The 22,676-nt window shown below is 37.5% G+C and overlaps 1 protein-coding gene across 3 annotated transcripts in view; it reads left to right on the forward strand.

Moving 5' to 3' along the window:
- PCSK5 (proprotein convertase subtilisin/kexin type 5) overlaps nt 1-22,676 on the forward strand; it is a 248,593-nt gene that overhangs the window by 174,677 nt on the left and 51,240 nt on the right. For 2 of the 3 annotated variants that reach the window (XM_062599429.1, XM_062599430.1), the window contains exons 14-20: nt 5,256-5,399; nt 8,187-8,289; nt 8,836-9,029; nt 10,547-10,631; nt 12,716-12,813; nt 13,336-13,465; nt 13,976-14,091. In XM_062599429.1, the coding sequence (XP_062455413.1) occupies nt 5,256-5,399; nt 8,187-8,289; nt 8,836-9,029; nt 10,547-10,631; nt 12,716-12,813; nt 13,336-13,465; nt 13,976-14,091 (870 nt within the window). Of the gene's footprint in view, nt 1-5,255; nt 5,400-8,186; nt 8,290-8,835; nt 9,030-10,546; nt 10,632-12,715; nt 12,814-13,335; nt 13,466-13,975; nt 14,092-16,276; nt 18,118-22,676 lie in introns of those variants that run through there. The other variant, XM_062599431.1, reaches the window with a different exon arrangement.

A 22,676-nucleotide genomic window follows, 5' to 3' on the forward strand; every position in this document is an offset into this window, starting at 1 on the left:
TACAGAAATGTTCTCCATAAAGGGCAATGCTTTTTCTTCCTCTTGATTGAAACTGAATTTGTTAGACTGAAATGAAAGCTATGTGCCATTTAACTAATCAGGGTAAATGTGTTTCTCTCAAAGGAATTAACAGCCCTGGAAGGCTCATCCCATTCCCACTTAAAGCTTACAAACTCAGTAGGACTATTTTCACAGTGATTGAGAGAAAGCCAAGGCACACTAGAAATTCTAATGTGTGAATATGGAGTTGTCCGATGATCCTGTTTCCTACCCTATTCCAAGTGGTATATAGGCCAAACTCAACTGAGTTTATACAGTTTTCTTTGGACAAAAATATGCCCTCTCGTTTCAGTATTATGGCAAAATGGAAGTGCGGGTTTTATGCTTCTTAGATGATTTTCTGTTCTGAAAATCCAAATCATAGATTAGCATCACCCAACTATTGTTGTAATCAATGGTATTAACTTGAATGAGAATTTTAGTCCTTTATTTCTGCTCTTCATTATGTGGCTGAATTATGTTCTGTTTAATACAACAGATGGCCAGATAGGCAGTGTCTCTGCTTTTATATGTATACATATATTTATATGTATGTATGTATTTATATGTCCCTATATATAATATATAGACATGTATATACACATTTTTTTTTCCAAAATGAAATGAATAGACTTAATCAAATCCACTTGTTACTTATCTTGGTTGACTGCATCTGCGTTACCTGAATCTTTCCTTTTAAGAGACTGTACCTACAGTCATAAGACAAAGTTGTTAAAGCCTGGCATATAAAAAGAGGCCCATAATTCCCTACTGAAAACCTAAATAAGCAGTGTGATTTTCAAAACTATTGAGCAGTAAATAACTTCTTACGTTGTTTATATATGTCTGTGGTAACTCTAGGGTGGTCAGTATTATTTAAATGTTAACTGTATACTCAGGAGGCTAACATTAAGCACAGCATTTTGAAAATCTTGGTTGTCATCCTCTGGAGGTCTGAAGTACAATAGCAATACTGCCAGTGTTTCAGTTTTCACTTCATTTTATCCACACTGATATTTCTCACCATGGTTTTACACTGGTGACAGGTTCTTACCTAATGATGTTAATTATACCACTTAATGCTGAGCAGCGTATTAATAGGGGTATTCATTAAATGTGTCAGGAAGGGCACAATGAGCAGAACTACACAGTTCTTTTTTGTGTGTTCAGAGAATTTTCAGTGCTTGTGAATTTCGTAGAGGAGAGGTGCTACATAAAATCTACATAATCCAAATTTAATCAGATAATTGAAGAAAAAAATGACAGACAAAAAATCAGAAACCAAATCTGTCTTATATTTGTTATTTTTGAAGGAGCCATGAGCTTCTCTGGCTTGAAGGACAAGCTGGGGCAGCCCTTCACCACTGTGTATACCGGCACCCAGTGGTTCATCCAACAGGGGGGAAAAGTAGCCAGAGAGCAACACATTTCAGCTATTCCCTTCTTTTTCATACCCTGGCATGCTCCTTGTGTTAAAAGCTTAGAGAAGAGCTCACACAGAGCCATTTTGGAAGCTGTCCACCTGGGCCGATCTCCAGACATCATTTAAAGCCCTTTCATGTCACTAGGACAGTCTAAAAGAGACCAGCTGCATTTCCAGTTTTACACTTTAAAGCCTGTTCCTGCAAACTTTTTTTCAGTATGAGTAGCCATGTCGTCTTACTGATTTACTGACTTCAACACTTCGTATTTACTCTTCCCAACACTATAGTGGCTAATATGGGACTGATTTTGCTCCTTGAAGAAGAAAGCCTAAACTCTGGGGGAAAAGGGGTGGTAAGATGAGGAGATATTAAGATCTGCCTGGACGAGGATGGTGGAGGAAGCTACTGTGCTGAAAGAATCCTGCTGGAAAATTTATTCTTTACTATCTTTTAACCTGAGTGTGAAACACTGTTTTAGACTCATTAGTTTTTAACATGCATTTATATTTCACAAGATGCAGTCCAGCTGTGAATTTGGGCCATGGTTCATTGCATTCTCCTTAAAGATGTGTCCCCCAGGTTTGCAGGGTACTGCTTGCCTTGTGATGGAAGCTGTCCCATAACATTTCTGCCCAGAACAGTTTGAAAGTGCCTGTCATATATTAGTAGTGGATAAACTCAGTCATTTGGGCGTGTTAGGGTTAGTCTCCATGCTGAACAGAGTGTGAAGCAAGCAAAAGGTGCTTAAATATAATTTATGGTGCCTCTCCACTTTATCAACGTATTCTGCAGTTTATCACACTAGTGTCACCATCACGCCTGTTTCTTGTTTCTGAGTGTGCACATATTTGTTCAGCTATTGAAAAGTCTTATAATTAAGAGTTGCAGTTTTCCTGTAGTGAACTGAGAACAAAGACCCAACATGTCATCATACCCCAGCATTGGCAAGGTAATGCCACATCTGTTACCCGTAAAGAAATGCAAGGTCCCGTTCATAAAAATAGTGCCAATGATTTCTGCATTTAATTCTGTACAGTTTATGGAGGAGGACATGTGCTTACTGTGAAACACTGCAATATACCCTTTCTCTTGTACATACCGTGTGGGACCTGTGTTATGTACTAAATACAAGCAGGGTAAGGGATTATTCTAGCCAAACTAAATGATGGAATCAGCCAAAATGGGAATAGAAAAATTTTGGCTCAAATATGCACACTTTGTATATTCATTGTAAAAGCGTGTCTGTATGTATATATACTTATTTACTGAAATATTTTCGTTGTGGAAATTAAACCTGCCTTGAGGCAGACTTCATTTATTTGCTGGCAAGTCACATGAATTTTCTCTCTCTTTATTTACTGAACCATTCTTAAGAGGAAACTAATCTCCTGAGAGACCCTGCATTATTCCCCTAGCTGCCCTGCTACATTAGATATACTTTTAAGACTCTAATCCTTACTGGTACAAGCCCTTCCAAGTGTGTGACATCCATATACAGCAGTACACTATGCTTGAAGAGCACCTTTGCCTGTTAGTGGGTCTTTGCAGATATTACTTTCTAGTATTCAGTATTTTTATCAGTGTTCTAGGAGAAATATAAAATCAGAATTTGGAAAGTTTTGTGATCATTGGAGCAAAATAATGATGAGGATGAAAAGGTCTCTTTAACTTAGCAAAACACGTATTTTTTGATTGTGTCCAATATATTGTGGTCACTATGCTATAGGATTGGGTTAAATCACAAAAAGGACAGTGATTTTATGTGGAGAAGCTGTAGCTTTCAAAAGGCTACAGAGATGACTGCTTGTGTAGTTAAACATGATCTCTCTGTATAACTCTTTTTGCCAGAAAGAAAGTGCCTTTAAGAACCCAGCTGAATCACTTTAAAGAACATTGAGAAGTGACTTGGTCCCTAAGCATTTATACAAAAAGAAAATACGTGATTTGGGTCTTTTTTAATCTAGTGAGGACTAAAGAGCTTCATGGCTGTGAGCTAGACCTAGGAAAAGACAAATAGAAAATAAGGTGCGTGGAGTTTGACAGTCTAGGTAATTAGCCAGTTATTTGGCAAGATGGGAGGTAGGTTCTTCATCAATTACTTTCTAAAATCGAGATTGAAAGTCTCTTTAAAAGGAATGCTTTACTTCAGCTACAAGAAGTTGGAAATTACTGTGTGAAACAACTGTATGATGTAGATTCTGCCTATATGCCTTTCTTTAAAATTGAGTATAGAACAGAGAAGGTTTCATATCAGTGTAGAAATTTCTATCAAATAAAGATGAAATTGGATTGGCAGAGACAGTGAGAGAGCAGTTTTATTCCCATCTTTAACCTAAATTTAAGCCCCCAAAATAAAACAGTTTAAAAGAATCGGGTTATCATCTGTCAGATAGCTGTCATTCCTCAGTGAAATCCATGTCTTTGGTTGTTGTTGCTTAATGCTTGGCAGACAAATGTAAAACTAGAGAGATAATGTTCAGTTTCGGTCCTGTCCTCAGAGGATACCAGATGACATCGGTACCGCAAAAATAACACAGAAAAATAACTTGATTCTAATAAATGTCTAAGTAATTTGTTTGCACAGGTTGAAAAAGCCCAAACAACAAGTTATTGAAAGGAATTGAATTTAATTTTACTGGAAGTATATTAAGTGATTTTCCTGTGGGGAGGCTTATATGGATTACATTTTTTCTAAATCAGTAGTTCAAGGGAGAGTATTTTAACCACAGAACAGCCTCCAAAAGTAGAATCTTCCAAATTTAGAAAAGAAACACTCCCAGCTCTCCTCTTCCCTATCTCTCCCAATGAGAAACTAACATTTACAACTTGCTGCTTCAACACAGATAAATATAATCAAGAGAACAGGATAAGGCCAAACTTGCTTTCCACCTTCTCAAGCCGGGATGTATTTTTCATGCATCACTACCTTAAGCATTGTTTGAGGCCTGAATCCTTTCTCCTTTCACAGAATTAATTCAGTGGGGAGTAAAGACGTGAAGGTGGAGGCTGCAAATTCACACCTCTTGTCCTTACAGCCTGAACTGATGACTTCATACACATTTATCTTTCCATTCTTCCACAAAAAAACTTGCCAAAAAAGTAAGATTCAGGCAAGCAGACAATCTTTTCTTAAGTGCTGAGAGAATAAGATAATAGTGACGAATTCGGACAATGCAGTAACGTATCTGCCAAACAACTAGGCTAAGTGAATAAGAGGTTATGCTGTTTTGGGTGGGGACATTAACATTCTACCACGGAGATTTTAAAGGAAATTTTTTGCATTCATCAAGATATACCCTGTAAGCCAACAAAAAATACATCGGAGTATTAACCAAAATGTAACCCTTTTATTAAGTCAGAATTCTGAATATGTAGCTAGTTAGCTAAGAGATCTCAAATAATAAAAAAATGGATAATTAATGTTCTGAGGAAAAGTGAAATCTGGAGCAAAAACTCACCTTGTTGAACTCCATAAAAGTTTTCCAAATAACTTCATGGCCAGACTTCTTTTGTTTATTGTTTATATTGAGTTCAACTTGTGGAGCAGACCTTTAGTAGACCTACAGGAGGGTGAAGCAGAATAAACTACAGTGTGAAAATCCAAACAAATAAAGTCAGCTTTCCAAATCTGCAGGAAAGCAAAGATTGCACTGTCTATATTAAACTAAAGACTCAGATGAAATGTGAAGTATTCCTTACCTACTCACAAAGTCATGCTTACTTGCAATATCTTTTTGTAAGAGAAAATAGGAAACGATTTCTAAAACTAGATTTTAAATATTTAACTTCTAGGCAAATTGAAAGAATGGTCCTTAGTACTGTATGGAACATCCATCCAGCCGTACTCACCAAGAAATGATTTTCCAAAAGTGGAACGAGTGCGCTCTAGTCCAGTTGAAGACCCTACAGAAGATTATGGAACAGATGACTATTCAGGTGTGTACTTTGAAGTGTCATTCATTTACTCTGTGTTTTTACTGAAAACATAATAGGTTGAAGCAGTAACTTCAAACTCTGCATGTATAAAATGTTCCTCTCACAGGACTATTTACTGTCAATGGTATTGCCAGACATTATTCATACTCTGACTTGCTTATTTGACATGCTCCGTCTTCTACATTTTGTGTCTTTTGGTGATTCTGTGTGTAATTCAAGACTAGGATACTCAGTGCACAGCAGGATCTGTGGTCTTTCTTGTCTGGGAAACAATTAGATGGTATTGAAAGATGCCATCAGAAAGAAAATTACAGATAAGTAGCTAAAATCAGTGAAATAGAAACAACATCAATAGTTAATCATCTCTGACTAGAATAACAAAGTAATATTTAGATTTCATTTAATTAGTTAGGATTTCAGTGGCACAACTGATACTAATTATGCAGGATTTATAATAATTATATATAGGAAAATTAATATTCTGAGGCTAAAACACAGTGCTGACAGGATGTCTACTCAAAATAAAATTATGCAGCGATTTTCCCATGCAGGGGTGGGAGTGGTCAGAGTTCAGTGAAATGGTTTCTTAATTTATATATTTTTAACATACAGGTAAGATGCTATGAAGAATACACTGCTTTTTATATATGTGCGTGTATATGTTTGTGTGTGTGGATTTATGTCTATGTATATATGAATAACCTTGTCGCCTGTATGTGTACTGTCTTCCATTGATCCCTGTAGAAGTTTTTCATTATTTACATTAGATTTTAATAAAACTAGGTTTTTCATGCTGCAGAGTGAGTCAAGTTGGCAGTTTCCCACATGTAATCCAGCAGTGCCAGGACCTTTCTTTAGATAGATAAGACTGCTGAATCTTAGGTTTCTGTTGTTACCATCTCCTGCTACAGCACATCAGATCCTCAGTGCCTATTTTAGATGAGAAGTCCTTAACTCCTTATTTTGGCAGATGAAGCACAAGCATCTAGATAGACAGGAGACTGCTTGTTTATATTTTCTGGTCCTGCTACACAGACAGTGTGGACATCAGTGCTGGACAATGAATACTTAGGAGTCTTCTTTTGGTATCAGACACATATGAGCCAGTAACAGTTCTTGATGGCATGACCGGTAGATATTATAAAACACTGTAGCTCGTTCATTTTTTCCAATGCAATCGACAATGACTCAGTTTTCCATAAAGTGAATAAAGATCCACAGAATGATTAAGCAATGGCTTACATGAGTCAAAGGCATATGTTTCCTCTTTTCAGATGCAGCTATGTAGAGAAAAAGTGTGCTGAGATTTGTCCATTGTCATGCATACGCATTCCAAAAGCCTGTCCAAAATTTTATTGTAAGCTGCTGTGATGAGGTCCCTTAGTCAGTCACCTGAATCTTACAGGCTTGGCAAGGTATTTTCTACTCCAGACATTCCTCTCCTCAATCTCGTCATTCACCTGAAGTACAATGTGACGTTACAGGTGACATTTTGGTGACATTATAGGTCACCAAAAATGAGCTGACTTCAGTTTTGTTACTAAAACAGCTTGTTATGAATTGCCATGAAATGTGAGTTGTAGAGTTCTGCCATTATATTTTGAGGGGTCTTATGACAGGGAGAAAACACATAAAACTGAAGCCGAAAATGTTACCTAGTTAAATGATACAATGGATGTCATCATCACACAAAAAATTACAAGTAACAGGAGAAAAAACACTTGAAGAGGAGTGGGAAATGAAATTTATTTTACTTTGTCTGTCCTGTGACACATCATACAGCCCGGGAATGGGAGACCAAACTTTTAGAAGGAAAAGAAAACATTTCAAAGGAAGAGATAGAGTGAGGCATGGACTAGATAGCAATCTTTCTCTAGTGTCCATTTTGGCCATCACCCATATAGTCTGAGGGAAAGAAGAGGGAAAAGATAGGACAACAGAAATTACAGAGGCCAGGAAAAGTATTCAGAGCTTTGATCTTTTATTGCAGGTACAGTGAAGAGCAGGATTGAGGGTTAATATAAAAGAGTGGATCCTAGCTCTAGGAGCTATATGAATTACCTAGACACTTAGTTTTCTCAACTTGCGTATGTGCTATAATGCCTACAGTGTGTGTAACTTACATCTCTGCTGTGAAGGTCACTCACTTCTTCAGCTGTTGTTGCATGAACAAAATCACTTTAAAACAGGCTTGCTTGATGTTAAGAGAAATTTCAGAGCAGCATTTCATTAGATAGTTACAAGCTTACTTATAAATAATTAAAAGTTTACCTATATGCTGTGCTCCCATATATAAAGGCAGGAGTCAACAGAGCTTTCTTCCTTTAGTGGTAAGAACCTATCTGAAAACTGTAAAGATGAGGTTCTGGTGAGATGGAAGATTTACTAATCAGCAAGTGTTAGCCAGGGCTTTTGCGGCATGTAACAGCACAGAGGCAGGCGAGTTGGGGCCCTGGGGGCTGGTGCTCATGGGTTGTGTTAGTCACCTAAACCAGTTCTCCCCCACTAAGTAGCCACTGAATAAAAATCAAAATGATTTCTAATTCATGAGGAAATAATTTTTCTGGAGCCAGAAATAGTTTCTGATAGGTTCTATAGTGGATACCATGCTTGCTAAAAAATTGCTGAACCCTTCACTTTTCAGTGGAGTTGAATTACTGTTTGGACATCGGCTTATATAGGTAAACAGAGTAACTGAATTCCACATTAAAATACTATATTTTAAAAGACACTCAGTACCAGATGGGAAATGTTAATTTTCCTCGTGGATTTTTGGTTCTATTACAGGTCCTTGCAATCCAGAATGCAGTAAAGTAGGGTGTGATGGGCCAGGACCAGATCACTGCACTGACTGTCTGCACTACTACTATAAATCTAAGAATAACACACGGTAAGACCAAATAGAAAGTCTTTACTTCACAGATTCCTCAGTATATATCTTAAATTCCTTTCTCTTCTGTTGTTGCAGTAATGGATGATTTATTTTTCTCTGAATTTGACAAATTTTCTTAGGAGTGAGAAAAAACCCACCTATTCAGAATATAAAGCACTGCCTTCAAACACCCTTTACTTCCCTATCTTTTGATTATTTTTTCATAAGATGGCAATATATATATAACTGTGATAGCTATTACAGCTTACATGATTGAGTTTGAACAAGATAGGAAGAAATGTAGATGGTTAAAAATGATACCACATGCCTGTCTGACAAGAGTTTGCCAGTGAGACAGTATATGCTATTGGAAAAAAAAAGAAAAAAAAGAGACACGAAGAGGCAGTTGGTTTCAGTGCTTGAGAGGGTCGCATTTCAGTAAGCAGGTGATCATTAGAAAAACAGTGATGCTAAGAAATACTTTTGCTTTGCAGTCATGGTGCAGGAACATGGTGGCAGGTTATTTCATTAACAACTCTGTCTTCTCTTCCCTGCTGTCTGCAGGATCTGTGTTTCGAACTGCCCACCTGGTCACTACAATGCAGACAAGAAACGCTGTAAAAAATGCTCACCTAATTGTGAAACCTGTGTTGGAGGCCACAGTGACCAGTGCATGACCTGTAAATCTGGCTACTACCTGAACGAAGTAACCAATAGCTGTATTACCAGCTGCCCAGATGGGTTTTATCTCGATAAGAGTTAGTATTTCATATTGTTGCTTGATTTTGGGATATTGAATTTGATCTTGGGGGTTGCTGGAATACTTGCAACCAGGGGAAAAATATGTTCATGCATTTATCTCTTACCCTACTCTACTTTTAAAATTTTTAGATGCCAATTGTGATTAAGAATCTCCTCGAAAATTGATTTAGGAATCTGCTTTGATAGACAGCTTTTAAAAATCATACTTTGCAGTAGGATGTCTTCTCTGCTTGTGGCTAAGAGTAACAGTAGCACTCTGAGGGCAGTGCAAGGACAAATCAGTTGCAGGACGGAGTGGGTTATCGCTTCTCTGGACAGGGATGGGCAGGACCCTAATTCTAAACATGAAGCATTCCCTCTTCCCCCAAACCCGAAAGCCATGGCACCACCATGACTCTATACACATAGAAGAAACAGCTGAAAAAAATGCGCAGGCACTGAACTTGCACTCTAAGGAAAAATATAAAAGTGTTTGTAATTATGTTTTTGACAGATTTAAGTAGCCGCAGTGATGTGATGACCCATGAGCAGTAATTCTCTGCCATGTGAGACACCTGGCTTCAGTCTGCTCCTGTGATTGCCAAGTAGAGTGCCCATATTTAATTACCAGCTTTGACTAGTAAAAATACTCAGCCATGTGCTTAAACTCCACTGACTTCAGTTAGCTTTAGGCACATGCTTGAAAGATAAATATGGCCTCAAGAACTTTGTTCAACTGAATTGCTTAACTTTTGCTTTCTGTACCATGAACCTTTGTGTTCGTTTTTGAGGATTAGTAAGAGCAGCTGCTACTTTTATTTTTCCATTTTCAGTGTCTGAAAACTACAGGGAAAGGAATTCCCTTCCACACAGTCAAGATGGATAGATAAAAATTTAGGATTAAACAGGAATGTCATTTTTTTTCTTGTCAGAGAGGTGCACAGCACTGCATCCCAAAAGGTAGGAGGTCTGAAGACAAAGAGATCTCCCTTCAAGGAGGGAGATTTTGAAATTAAAAGACAGATGTTAAGTAATTGATGTCTTAACTTTGTTAAGATCAGAAATGTTCACGCAGGTGTGTCCTTGAACACCAGATGAGATAAGACAGGACAGACTGCTTGTATGGAAGGCATAAGAAGTAAATTGCAGGAGCGTCACTGGAACGCTTTGCATTCAGCACTGTATACCCCTGCTATTTGAAAAGACTGTTTAAATCTATAACGTAAATTGTTAATGTAAATTAAATATCTTTATGAAGATTTTTTTAACAACCTCAAAGCATGTTCTTTTTCTAAGGGTACACCTAATCCTTCAGAGGTTTAGAAATAGTTTAAGCCATGTGAAGTTTGATGAAAAAGCTGATGACAGGCCAAATTTAGTTATTTTAGCTATTAGCTGTTTTAGTCTAGCTTTCTATTTCCATTCCTGATGTCAAACTAGAAAAGAAAGAAAACATAAAATAATATATCCATATAATTTTATTAAATGTTACTGACCAGGCTTTTCTGAGCTGTTTTCTTTTTTAACTTTGTAGGTAAGATAGTTTGCCGAAAGTGCAGTGAAAACTGTAAGACATGTGTTGAATTCCAAATCTGCACAGAATGCAAACATGGCCTAAGGTAAGGAAATGATGGATGTCACTAATCACAACAGCTGAAGAGGCTTATGAGTCAGTGGATACACAAAGAAGAAAGTTTTATAGCTATTTAACCTTGAGTAGCCTTCATTTTGTGTGTTTCATTGCTGTTTAGGTATTTTCTTGTGCCACTATGTGCCATTTTGCCTATTAATGGATTTTTAGAAGACCTTTAATTTCAGGTAAAATAAAAGCCATGGTTATATGGAGAGCTGATTTCTTCACTTTTTTGACCTATAGTCCAGCCATCAAAGATTATTTTAGCTGGTGTATTGTATTAATCCTTCTGATTCATTCCTGTGATAGTTGGAAACTGTTTCCTTATCTTTACTGTGTCTCCTCATATATCCAATCATTCACTTATCTCGAGTACCTCAGGCTCAATTCTATTATGATACAGTGTGCACATATATTAAACTTTTTATTGGTGAGAGGACTTAATCATTCCTGAAACTGATAGGTAAAATCCACAAAGCAGCAGTGCACTTTTCAAGCTCCCTTATAAATGAATGACCTTTTGATCCAAGTGGCAAAGGTCTTTGTAAAGGGTCACATGCTGGCTTTATGTGACAAAGAATATGAAGTTAGCATTCAGTATCTGCAGGAGTTCTTCTTTCAGCATATGGATGTTCTATGAATGTTTAACACTAGGCTTTTACCTTCTGTGAAAGTGGATTTCAGTTAGTAAAAGCCGAATGTTGTTTGTTTTCAGGACATATGTAGCTAGATTCCTTTACCTTTTGTAAAGGAATTTTTATTTCTTCGTATGCTGCATTTAGACTTCTTTTTCATGAGCCTAAGCAATTCTTATTACACATATATCTGTTTTTTTTTAAAGAGACCCTTTAAAGAACAAGTATGATTAAATGGGCAGGAAAGCATAGGACTGGTCAGACCATTGGTCTATTTAAACCCTCTGTGAAATAGGAGTATTGCCTTCCCTTTTTTCCTCCGTAATTAAATTTTGGTTCATTTACTAAACATCAGCAAATGATTAGTTTTCCTGTCTGTAAAAACATGATAATGCTACCTGCTTTGTAAAGCACTTTGAATGAATGACTGAAGAAAAATAAGAATGCAGGTGTTGCTACGTTTGTTGAATTATTAATTTAAGCGTTTTTTCCCATCCTGGGACCATATGCACTCTTGAAAACTTCTAGTGGTGCTGAGCACACACAACTTTTACTGCATTCTATATGTAAAATGGGATTAATATTCACTTTGCATGGCACTCCTTAGAGCTGCAGGGCATTTTTAGAGAAATGGCCGAATTGGATGAAAGTTGACATTCCAAAGAAGATGGCAGACATGCCAGAGAAACCCTAGCTTATCAGGTGCCTAGAGCAAGATCTTTTTAACATGAAAGCATAAACAGCTACTTAGAGAAAAGCATGGAAATGTGACTCCTTATGCTATTCCTTTTTTCTCTGTTACTCGCTATTTTGTACTATCACTCAAAAATGCCTGCAGGCAGAATACTGTAATCTTGACAAATCTCCCAAGCTACGCAGCACTGGTATTCAGTTTGGAGATGTGAAAGAAAACTGCTTTTGCAGAAAGAGGTGGTGATTTCCTGCATTGTGAATTTATTCTTAGCTGTGCTATAGCATGGTATTGGGAGATGCTGCTGGTCTTTCAAGAGAAGCATGAGATCTTGTTAACAAGTCCCTCAGCATTTTTTTAATGCAGTGATGTTGACCCTGTGCCAAATTCCTCATGGGCAATTACGTTTTACATGCCTGAATTTTCAATGCTCTTTGGCACTGTTCTTTTTTTTTTTTTTTTTTTTTTTTTTTTTTTAATCATTTACTGCTTGGCAGTATTTACTAGCAGTCCGTAAACAGCTGCTGTACTTCACCATAGGCAATACTGCATTTCATTCCAGCTTGATGTGATTGCTGTCTCTAAATTTATAAAATATGAGCAGTGAAGGAATCTGATGAACGCCAATAATTTCTTGTTCTTTTATTAAAAGAGAATTACTTGTTTGTGAATGAGCTTGTTGTCCTCTGTTGCTGTTATCTGCTCGGGGCTCAAACACTGTGCTTTTTTTCCTTTCTGTAATAGTTTGCATGGCTCCAAATGTGCTATCCGCTGTGAAGAAGGAAAATACCATAATGGTAGGGAATGTGAACCATGTCACCGTTCCTGTGCAACATGTGCAGGTACTTCATTGACATTTGTCTGCATCTTTTTGTTTCTTCTATGTTCTATTACCTCAGCTTTAATTTTACTCTATCATGGTTCCAATACAACATGACTGCTGACATGTAAAAATCTTAATTCTCTTGATAGTTCATTAATATATATTAGGTATGTCAGATTTCTTTCAGTTAATGTGCAAATCTGTTTTCTAGTGAAAAGTGCACATCCACTCATATATTTGCTTTTAATTTCTAATTATGCCTCCATTGTCTTTCTAGAGGGAAGGAATGATTGATGGATTTTGTGGCAGCTTTAGAACTGCCAAAATCCATTTGTTTCAGAAAAAGACATACTGAAATTATGTAACATAATGTAATTCTAGCCATATAGCTTTATTGTTTGATGTTACTGTTTACAATATGCAGATTCACAAAGGACGTAAAGCAAGTAAAATGTGGCCTCTAAGATCGTGATAAACTTTTGCAACAGTTAGGCAATGGTAGGAACTGGCCAGTAGTACAGTGTATTTTCTCTCGTTTAAGGTGCTGGAGTAGACTCTTGTATAAACTGCACACAAGGCTATTTTATGGAAGATGGAAGATGTGTGCAGTCCTGTAGTAGTGGCTACTACCTTGATCACTCTACTGAAAGTGGATATAAAACCTGCAAAAGGTAGGAAGGTTCTTCATGGTTAAAGTATGTGTCTAATGTTTGGCAGCATGTTAGTTATTGTATAGGAAAAGATAAATAATATGTGAACATGAAACACTGCAGACTTCAAAAAATAGGAAAAACATATTGAATGATAAGCAAATAAAGAAAAAGGAGTTCCTACTTTAATGTGAATTATATTGATGCAGGTCTTTTAAAAATGCTTTTTCTTACATATGTATATATATGTGTCCTTTGCTTTTGAAAGCCTGTAGTGAGAATCTGAATAAATATGAAGAGAAATTCTGTATAATTTCCAGATCTAGCAAAGGAGCTGTGTTTCTCAGCAAACTAAAGAAGTCAAACTAGGATTTTTAATAGGAAGTTAATTGCTATTCATAAGGACCATTTCAGTTCTTCAGCTGCACAGACACAGATGTGGCACAAATATATCGGATGGCTATCCAAAGTAGCTCATCTGACTCAGTATACAAATAAGGCCTAAGGCCAACCTCTGGTGTTCTCTTCCAGATGTGACGCCAGCTGCATGGAATGCAGTGGCCACGGAGACCGAAACTGCACAAGCTGTCCAAGTGGCTATAACCTAGACACTGGTGTCTGTGTAGTGGGAACAGTCTGCAAGGATGGTGAGTGCAACTCTCTGAAAAGATTCATTTTGCTGCTGCCAGCTTCTTCTTTTACGTGTATTGAGGTGGTTCAGTCTCTTTCTTCTCCTTTCTTACATTCTGGATCTTAGATCAACATTATTGCCTAATGTTTTCAGGTTTATGAAAAGGAGAAAAATACATTAATGTTATTAATAGGATTAGTCACATCCACTTTACCTGAATTATCCCTCCCTACAACCTACTTTTCTCTCTTTATCTGTTTTTCAAAAGCCATTACTTCAAAAGAATTTTTGTGTGAAAATCCTAATATACTGTCAATAGAATCACATTTATCTATTTTGCCACTTTAAACTGTGAAAATGCTGATAACTAAGGGGATTTTAAATATCTATGGTGTTACTTAAATTATGTGAAAGGGTAGCAAGAGGAAAAGAAATAACTTTGAATAGGTAGAGCGCAATTTGTGGTGGAAAGTTGAGCTTCTGCTGAGGCAACCAAGACACCATGTTTACTGTTCACTGTTACTCATTCCTTTAGAACAGCACAGGTATACAGACACTTAGGTAAGGGCATGCTTCCCTAGAAACATTGCTATGTGAATTACATCTGGCTAAAGTCCAACAGATACAGTCCAACTGTAAAATCACACCAGAATAAAGCCTAATATAAAACAATGTGAAAAGTGGCCAACATCACATGTGGTAAAAGCTAAAAAATGAGCCTTGGGTCCACGTAACTCCAGCTGGATTCAGTAAGAGTTTTATCAAAGATTTTAAAAAGGAGAGAAAAAAAGAGCAGGGTAAAGTCTTGGTTCTGTGGACTTTTACAGCTCCTGTAAGTTTTTAGGCCTTCTAACCTTGAAAAATACACTACCCAATGTAAAATCATATTGTATGTACAGAAGTAAACCAATCATGAGACTGTTTCATATCAGGATATTAGAAAAAAGCATCCTTGTCATCTAGAGCTAGTCCAAAGAAGGTCAGCTATAGATGGACAAATGAACAGAAAGTTTGATGTTACAAGCTTTGGATAACTGCAGTCTCAGTAATCTACTGCAGTTCAATACTGCAATGCAAATTTCTGATGTTTTGATTTGGTCTTCAGTACGCTAGGATAAAGCCATCCTCATCTCTGCTTGCGCAATCTCAAGAGACTCCATAGGAAGAAGTATCACTGAGGGTGGAAGTTACTTTCTTCATTTATGTAGAAACATAGCAGAAATAGCAGAAGAGTAGAAGGAGCTTAGGCAAAGGAATTTCATGTGCCTGAAATTCCCAACTTTATCCTTGAATCTTCAGTTAGTGCTTTTTCTTCCACATACAAACCAATGCTCTGCTCTTTCTCCTGCATACATACTATTCAACTGGGAAGCAACATTAGAGCAAAATGCACAGAAGTAGGATTCACTCATGTCTTACAAAACGACTTAATCTTGAGCAGAGCTAAGATCTCTAAGGAGGTCCTGTGCACTGAACATTTTTATTAGTATATCCAAGACAAAGAGATTGTACATAAATTGTGCCACCCAGTAGTACTTCTCCACTCATGAGCCTGAACGCTCAATTTGGATCCAGTCAACGCTGCCCAAGGCTGAAAACAACCCATTTCGCTGCTGTTTGCCCAGCTGTGCCCAGTTGCCTTCTCAATTGCCATGGGAAGGAAACGTCATATTGGAGCCCACCATATGGCACGTGTTCTCCACAGTATAGAGCAGCAGAGGAAAATAAGTCTTTTTTTTTCTATAAGTTACCAGGTAGGGAGGGTCTCATTTCACTGCTTAACAACTGAGCACTAGTTACATGTGTAACCTGTTCTGTACGGTTTGCATTTCGGTTGAGAATATTTTATTCTTTTTCTGTGATTTGACTGTTTTATTCTTTTGATTCATAAAAACTGAGAAAAAATTCCTTTGCTGTAAATATCACTATTTTCTAATTATTCTCTTTCTAATCTTTTTTTCCCTTTCACAAATGGATACCAATCATTCCCTGTCGGACCACACAATATCTCTTCCTGAAAAAAAAAATGCTGTTGAATGAAATTCCTTTTGATGGACCAATTTTCCTCCTTGCTACCTGCTCCCGAATGGTCTCTTCAACCAAATCTGCCTGTCTGACCAATTAAATCTTCCTCCATTGTCCACACCATGCTCTCCAAATCTGCAACTTCCCCTCCTTCTCTTACCGCCGCCCTCCGGAAGCCACGGAAGAGTCTTGGGCCGAGGGCGGATTCTGTATGCTGGTGAAAAAGAACAATCTCTGCCAGCGGAAAGTGCTTCAGCAACTGTGTTGCAGAACGTGTACGCACAAGGGGTGAGCTGACACCTCCCAGAGTCCTCTTGCTCCTGTAGACTTATAGATTAATCCATATTATTGAAAAAGGAAAAGAAAAAGACAAAAAAAAAAAAAAAAAGCAAGCCACCTCTCTCTCTTTCTCCCTCTTCTTTGTCTGGGGAGATGGTGAACTGTTTGTTGGGACTTAAATGGAAAAAACTACAACACGCCTACCTTTCATAACTGGGTGTTTAGAGCTAAGCATCCAGGATCACAGAGTCAGTATTGTGTGACCAAAGCATTTGATGCCAAAATTAACGTTTAACTCATGATTTGATTTCCTGTCAACCTTAGGATTATTCCTGTTTTTTGAAGGTCCTTTTTCTTCCCTTTTTTTCCTGCTTGTTTCCCCTTCAAGATGTTTAAAGAGTGTTTCAAGAATACACCACACGTTTACATGGATTAAAACTAAACAGTACAAAAACGTTTGCATCAGTCTTTTTTGTGCTATGTATAGAGATAGAGGGAACTTGAGGAAATGAATCCCTGAGGGAATCAGAAACATCATCAGCTGCAGGACTAAGTTCTGCACCTTTTGTAACAGTATTTAAAAAAAAAGTGATCATTTCTGCACACATTTTTCTTACTTCCTCTGCTGTGTGCTGTTTTATGTATCACATGCAGTATGTATATATGTTTTGCCCAAAATGTTATTTTGGTCATATAGATCTCATTTTTAGACAGCTAGCTTATTAACAGATATGCTAGGGTTTCTATTTTATTTTTTTAAATTGTTAAAGCTAATTCAAATAAACTTTAAAAAAATACCTTGTTCCTGTTGTGAACAGATGCAGAAGATACTGCTCCTCTTGGTTTGCATAAACAATGTGTATACTCAGAAATCAGAAAACATTGGTAATGTGTAAGGAGTATTCATAAATTATTGTTATCTTGTAACATTCACAAAACAGGGGACCTGATCCTGCAGACATACGAAGCTAGTCGTAGCGCTCATACAGAAATGCCAGTGTGACCATATGTGACAGGATGTGTTTACAGGACTGGATTTACAAGCAAGCTTATACCACTGTGCCAAATACATCTCTGGGAGTAACTGCATATAGATCAATAAATCAAAGGTTTTCTTAGTGTAACAATCTTGTCATGATGGGCCTGAATCTTCTTTTAACTCCAGGACAGTTACCTCATTGCAAAACCAGTCTAGGTGGGAAGAAAAGCAAGTCCCTGCATTTTTCTCTATACCCCAGTGCACAGCTGTCTGTTCAAATTTCCGTTTAATATATTTTCATCAGCTTTTCTTAACCTACTATTTGAACACCATTTATTCAGTAGAAGGAAGCAAACTGAACTTCAAAGATACTGTCTGACAGGGGTAATACTTAAAATGTACAAAGTGTCTCTCTCAGTTATCTTTCCAGGACGTGCAAGTAGAAAAGGGATTGCTGGTGTTTAAGCATGTAAATGTTACAAAATAAAGAGGCTCTTCTTTTTATATACAAAAATGCTTGTGGAAGATTTACAAATGAATGGATATGAACCGATAAGAAACAATATGCTCCTTTTGCCAGACAGCAAATAAACTGTAACAATCCACACCTGGCTCTGTATGACAGGAGAACCTGTGAAGCTCCTTTGGTGCCCATTACAAATTTCCTGATAAACATTCAAAAGTTATGAGAATTTACTTTGTGCCAGTTTAACTACTAGTCTGTTACTGCCTCATTTCTCAATATGACATTAACTAGAACATAATGCTTTCAAAGTTTAAGTTAATATTATATATATTATATATAAATATATATTCATAATTGAGATTTAATTATGTAATGGATTGTAAAGAATTTGTTTGAATACTTACAAATGCCTCTAACGCTATTATAGAGAAGAAATTACTATCTTTGTTTTCTTTTAAAAAACTGACACATTGTTAAATCCAAATTCATTTTTACTGAAAAAAAATACTGTACATGTGTAAAATGTTCAGTTGTTATTTGTAAAATAGGGTAGTTCTGTTGTAATTGATAATGGCCAAAATCAATGTTATTCCATATTTTATTTTTTCTATTAAATTAACCTAAATTTCTGTTCCTTTGGTCTGGAAAAAAATGTTGATAATCTGTATGTAAAATATTTGTCCTGGAGGGCAAAGGTAGCTTTATGGTAAAGAGAACTTTGATCCCACATACAGGTCATTGCAACAGATTGGGTGGGTAAAGGTGTTTAATTTTTTGAGTTTTTCCTTTTTTAAGCAGTGGAATTCATCAGAGCAGTAAAGTCTGGTTTCCATGGAGGACCCCTTTTGTTTACTAGCAGTACGACTGTGTCTGAACCCTAGTGTGGTATGCGATAACGTTAGCTCCTTCCCACCCATAAGAGCTTGTGAAGAGACTAAATCTCTTGTGTACTTTGGATTAAAAAGTCAGACATTAATACCTCTTGTCTCAGGCAGTTTAGGAGGAAGGCATTCGTTCTGCAGTCATAGGTAGCCATTTGCGCAATGAGATGTTGGTCTCCATTCATTTGTCAGTATGCAGACTGAGTACACCTCGAAGCACAGCACTGGGCTGGGTTCTTGCAAAGGGCAGGCTTTCCCTCCCATTAAATCAAGATGCCTCCATAGAGGCTCAGATGTGACCCCTGCAGGATCAGCGCCTTAATTGGCTTTAGTCAGTACACTCATTCATTACCTCACTTAAACCTACAGCCTGGTAGGAGACTGAACTGAGAGCTGCTTTGCAGAGTCGTATATTCAGTTTTAGGCTGAAAACCAGAACTTTCTAATGTCAGCTCAATGTCTTTGAATTATGTTATCTGCTGGTGCCCTAACAGGAGTGGCCAGGTGCAAGCAATATTGATAAACAGCACTGTATGTTGTCCTTAAACAAGTGGATCACTGCAGCAATGGGACTGAAATGGAAGGAAGCTAATTTGCTCCATCTTAGAGTTTTCTTAGGAGATAATTGCTCTCTCACCCCCCCCAGTTCAGTGGTGAGTAGTTTGTAGTATTCAATATCTGACTGTTTTGTTGGCATGCAGATACGGACCATTTTAGGAAGATCAGAAGCTACTGAGCATGAAGAAAATAATTTTCTCCCAGTCTGAAAGGACTGTGGATGTTACCAGTCCAAATTTACTTGGTGGTTTCTGCCTTATTTACGTCACAAGTTAAAAAGCAGTGACAGATTTTTGAGGAGACTACTAGCTTATACACACATCACTACTTCCTTGGTTCAGTATTTGCCTGTTCATGTCTATTTAGAACAATCCTTGCATGACAGAGGGATACCCCTTGATTTAATTGGGCCTCATCCCCTGGCTAGATCTCTTCATTACTAGAAGTCTAGAAGATATAGTAGTACTTGCGGGCCAAAAAAAAGGTTCTCACACATCAGCTAATACTGTTTTAAACCAGAAAAAACAGTATTCCCCAGATGAGGCGAATAGCCCTGTATGAAAGCATCATTTTACAAATGGAAGGTGTATTTCTTTTTCTGTAATGAGGTTCCAGCCATGTTCCCTTTTAACTTCCGGCTCTCTCTTGCAACTTTCCAATGTCACAGGAAAATTTGAGCAACTCTGTGCTACTGAGTGTATTTTTGTGGGAGAGCAAGGCTGCTGCTGTTTCTTACTGTCAGGAAATGACAGTATGACAGTACCAGCCCTTAAGGTCAGTAGACCTACATACAGAGATACTATAGGTGGCTACAACAACTGTGCCCATCACTAAGCAGAAGTTGGTGATTTCCAAGCTAATCTTCATAATAAAGTCACATCATAACCAGAGTGAGTATAATCTGTATTAGTGGCCACTTCAGATTGTTATTTGCTGTTTTTAATGCAATTATTTACTGAACTGAATGACTGTAAGAAGACCTCAGTTATAAATCCAGGATTCTTTCAAAGATATTTATATGACGGCCTGTATGAGCTGACGCTTTCAATCTGCAGCACAACTCAACACACGATATCTTGTCTTTGATCCACTAGGCATGCCTTGTACTTAGAGCATGCATGCTCGTTTTCATGTCATTGCTACAGAATGATAGAAGAGTTCTGCCATTAGATGTTTGTGCAAGATGATATTCTAAGAAAGTACTAAAAAGTTTTACAGCATACAAAGAAAAATCCTAGTCAAATTTTCATCACAAAGAAACTGAACCCAACAACTTGCACAAGCTTGTTCAGAATCTGTAGTTTCAATATATGAAGAAAAAAAAACGTTGAAAATGTATCTTTGATGAACATTTTGTTTAATATGAGAAAAACATTTCTGCTTGGCATAATATTTATTTGTTGTTTTATTAATCTATTTTGTAAGATTCCAATTTTTAATGAAATTAATTATCTGATTTTTTTTTATTGATGTCATCCTCAAAGTGGATGGGGCTTAACTCTGCCTCTTTAGTATACGTATAAGTGAGACTAAAGAATGGTGGGTAGAGACACAGTGTCCTTGTAACAAACTAAAGCTCTGGACCTTAGGATCACATCCAACCAGTGGGAGTACAACCAACACCTGCTTTTCCATCCTCGGTTCCACACTGGTAAGCAACAGAGGATTTAGACCTATTTAACTCCTGTGACATTTCTGTGAAGTCTCAGAGCATCATGATACTGCGTTCTCTCCTCTGTAGAAACTACTCTGAAATGCTCAGGCTGAAGCCAGTAAGATTATAGGTACGGTCACCTGCTGTGCAAGTGTAGCAGATACCCCCACAGAATTACAATTAATAGCCATGCTATGATTAAATTGATCCTGGAAGGACTTTCTCTCTGGATTAGAAAGCAAGGTTTATTGCATAATAAAGGATCCATTTTTCACTTCTAGCATGAGAAATTTAGTCAGAGGAAACCATATTATGGTAAGAAAGCTCATGTGTTTAAAACAGAGCATTCCTAGTAAGCAACATTTGCAGACTCTCTGTGACGAACCCAAAGGCTGCTTTTTGTTACATCTCTTTTTTTTTTCTGGGCAGCTATTGCATTAGCTGCTAAAGACGGCCAACACAAGGTTTAGAAGAATGGCACATGCCTAGTCATTTATTTGGCAGTATTTTTCAGTATTTAGGGGATGGATTCGTTCAATGTCTGGGAAAATAACATCACTTTTCAAAAATACCATCCCAGGACAAAACACTGTAGAATCTTTGCTTTATGATGTTAGGAAAAGAGCATACTATGTACCCATTTTTCCAGTCAGGCTGCGAAGGAAAAGCTAGAACATGTTGCGATTATTTACCCAAAGAGAATGAATAGCTCCAACATGCCAACGCAATAAAAACACAGGATGTTCACTCAAGTTTGATTGTTAGTGCAGTTTAGATGCAATACAGGTAACAGTGCACATCTTTTCCATTCACAACTCCCCCTCGCCTGTCCCCTACCCTGCTCCTGGTGGCTGCACTATGGATTGCACTGCCGTACACCATAGTGCTTGTAACCATGATAATATACTAGTTTTGTGCAACATTACTGAATCTAAAGACGAAAATAACTCTACCCAAATAAAATAGCCCGTTTTCTTATTCCTAGGCCATACTAGGGTTGAAGTTGTGTGAACCTAGTTCTTGCTGGACCTAACTTTGGTGTACCATTCCCGAGCCCTTCCAGTCCCAAGGTTCAGAAAACTTCCACAGTTAAATGGTGCCACAAAGCCTCTCCCCAGATTTATATGAATCCCAGTGCCTGAATCATGTACCAGCGCACCCATGCACCCTCTGCAGCAATCATTAAAGGAAACATCATAGCCTATGCAACCTGGGGAAGTCATCAAATGACTTGGCTTTTCCTGCAGTGTTTGTATTGGGTAGACACTAGGACCAGAGGAGATGTTAAGCAAGAGGAGATCACCAATGCAAGACAACTGAGGTGGCTGAAGAACTCTTAGTGAAGAACACATAGGGATAAAATTTAATCTTTTGTTTCTTTCATGATCTCCTTAGGACCACATTTTGCCTTCCAGAATCTGCCTCGTTATTTCAACCAATCTCTGCTCACATCCTGATTAAGTTTGAGATCTCCAGTACAAGCACTCACTGCAGGGGTCACTGTTCAAGATAGATGCCACCACCGAAATAGTGTTGAGACATTCAGCTCTTCCATTTCAGATCCATGTCTATTCAAGTCAGGCTGCAGAAATCCTGTTGACAACAGGAAAGGCTCTGCTTATACAAATTATGGACTCCTCAGTCTATAATGTAAGAGGGAGTAACTGTGCTACTGATTGAATCATACCAGCTTGAGTGAGAAACATACTTTCTTCCCATATTAAAAGATTCTCTCTTTAAGGTACTCCATGTGCAGATA

The sequence above is a fragment of the Rhea pennata genome, chromosome Z (assembly GCF_028389875.1).
Source record: "Rhea pennata isolate bPtePen1 chromosome Z, bPtePen1.pri, whole genome shotgun sequence".
NCBI classification, from domain to species: Eukaryota; Metazoa; Chordata; class Aves; order Rheiformes; family Rheidae; genus Rhea; species Rhea pennata.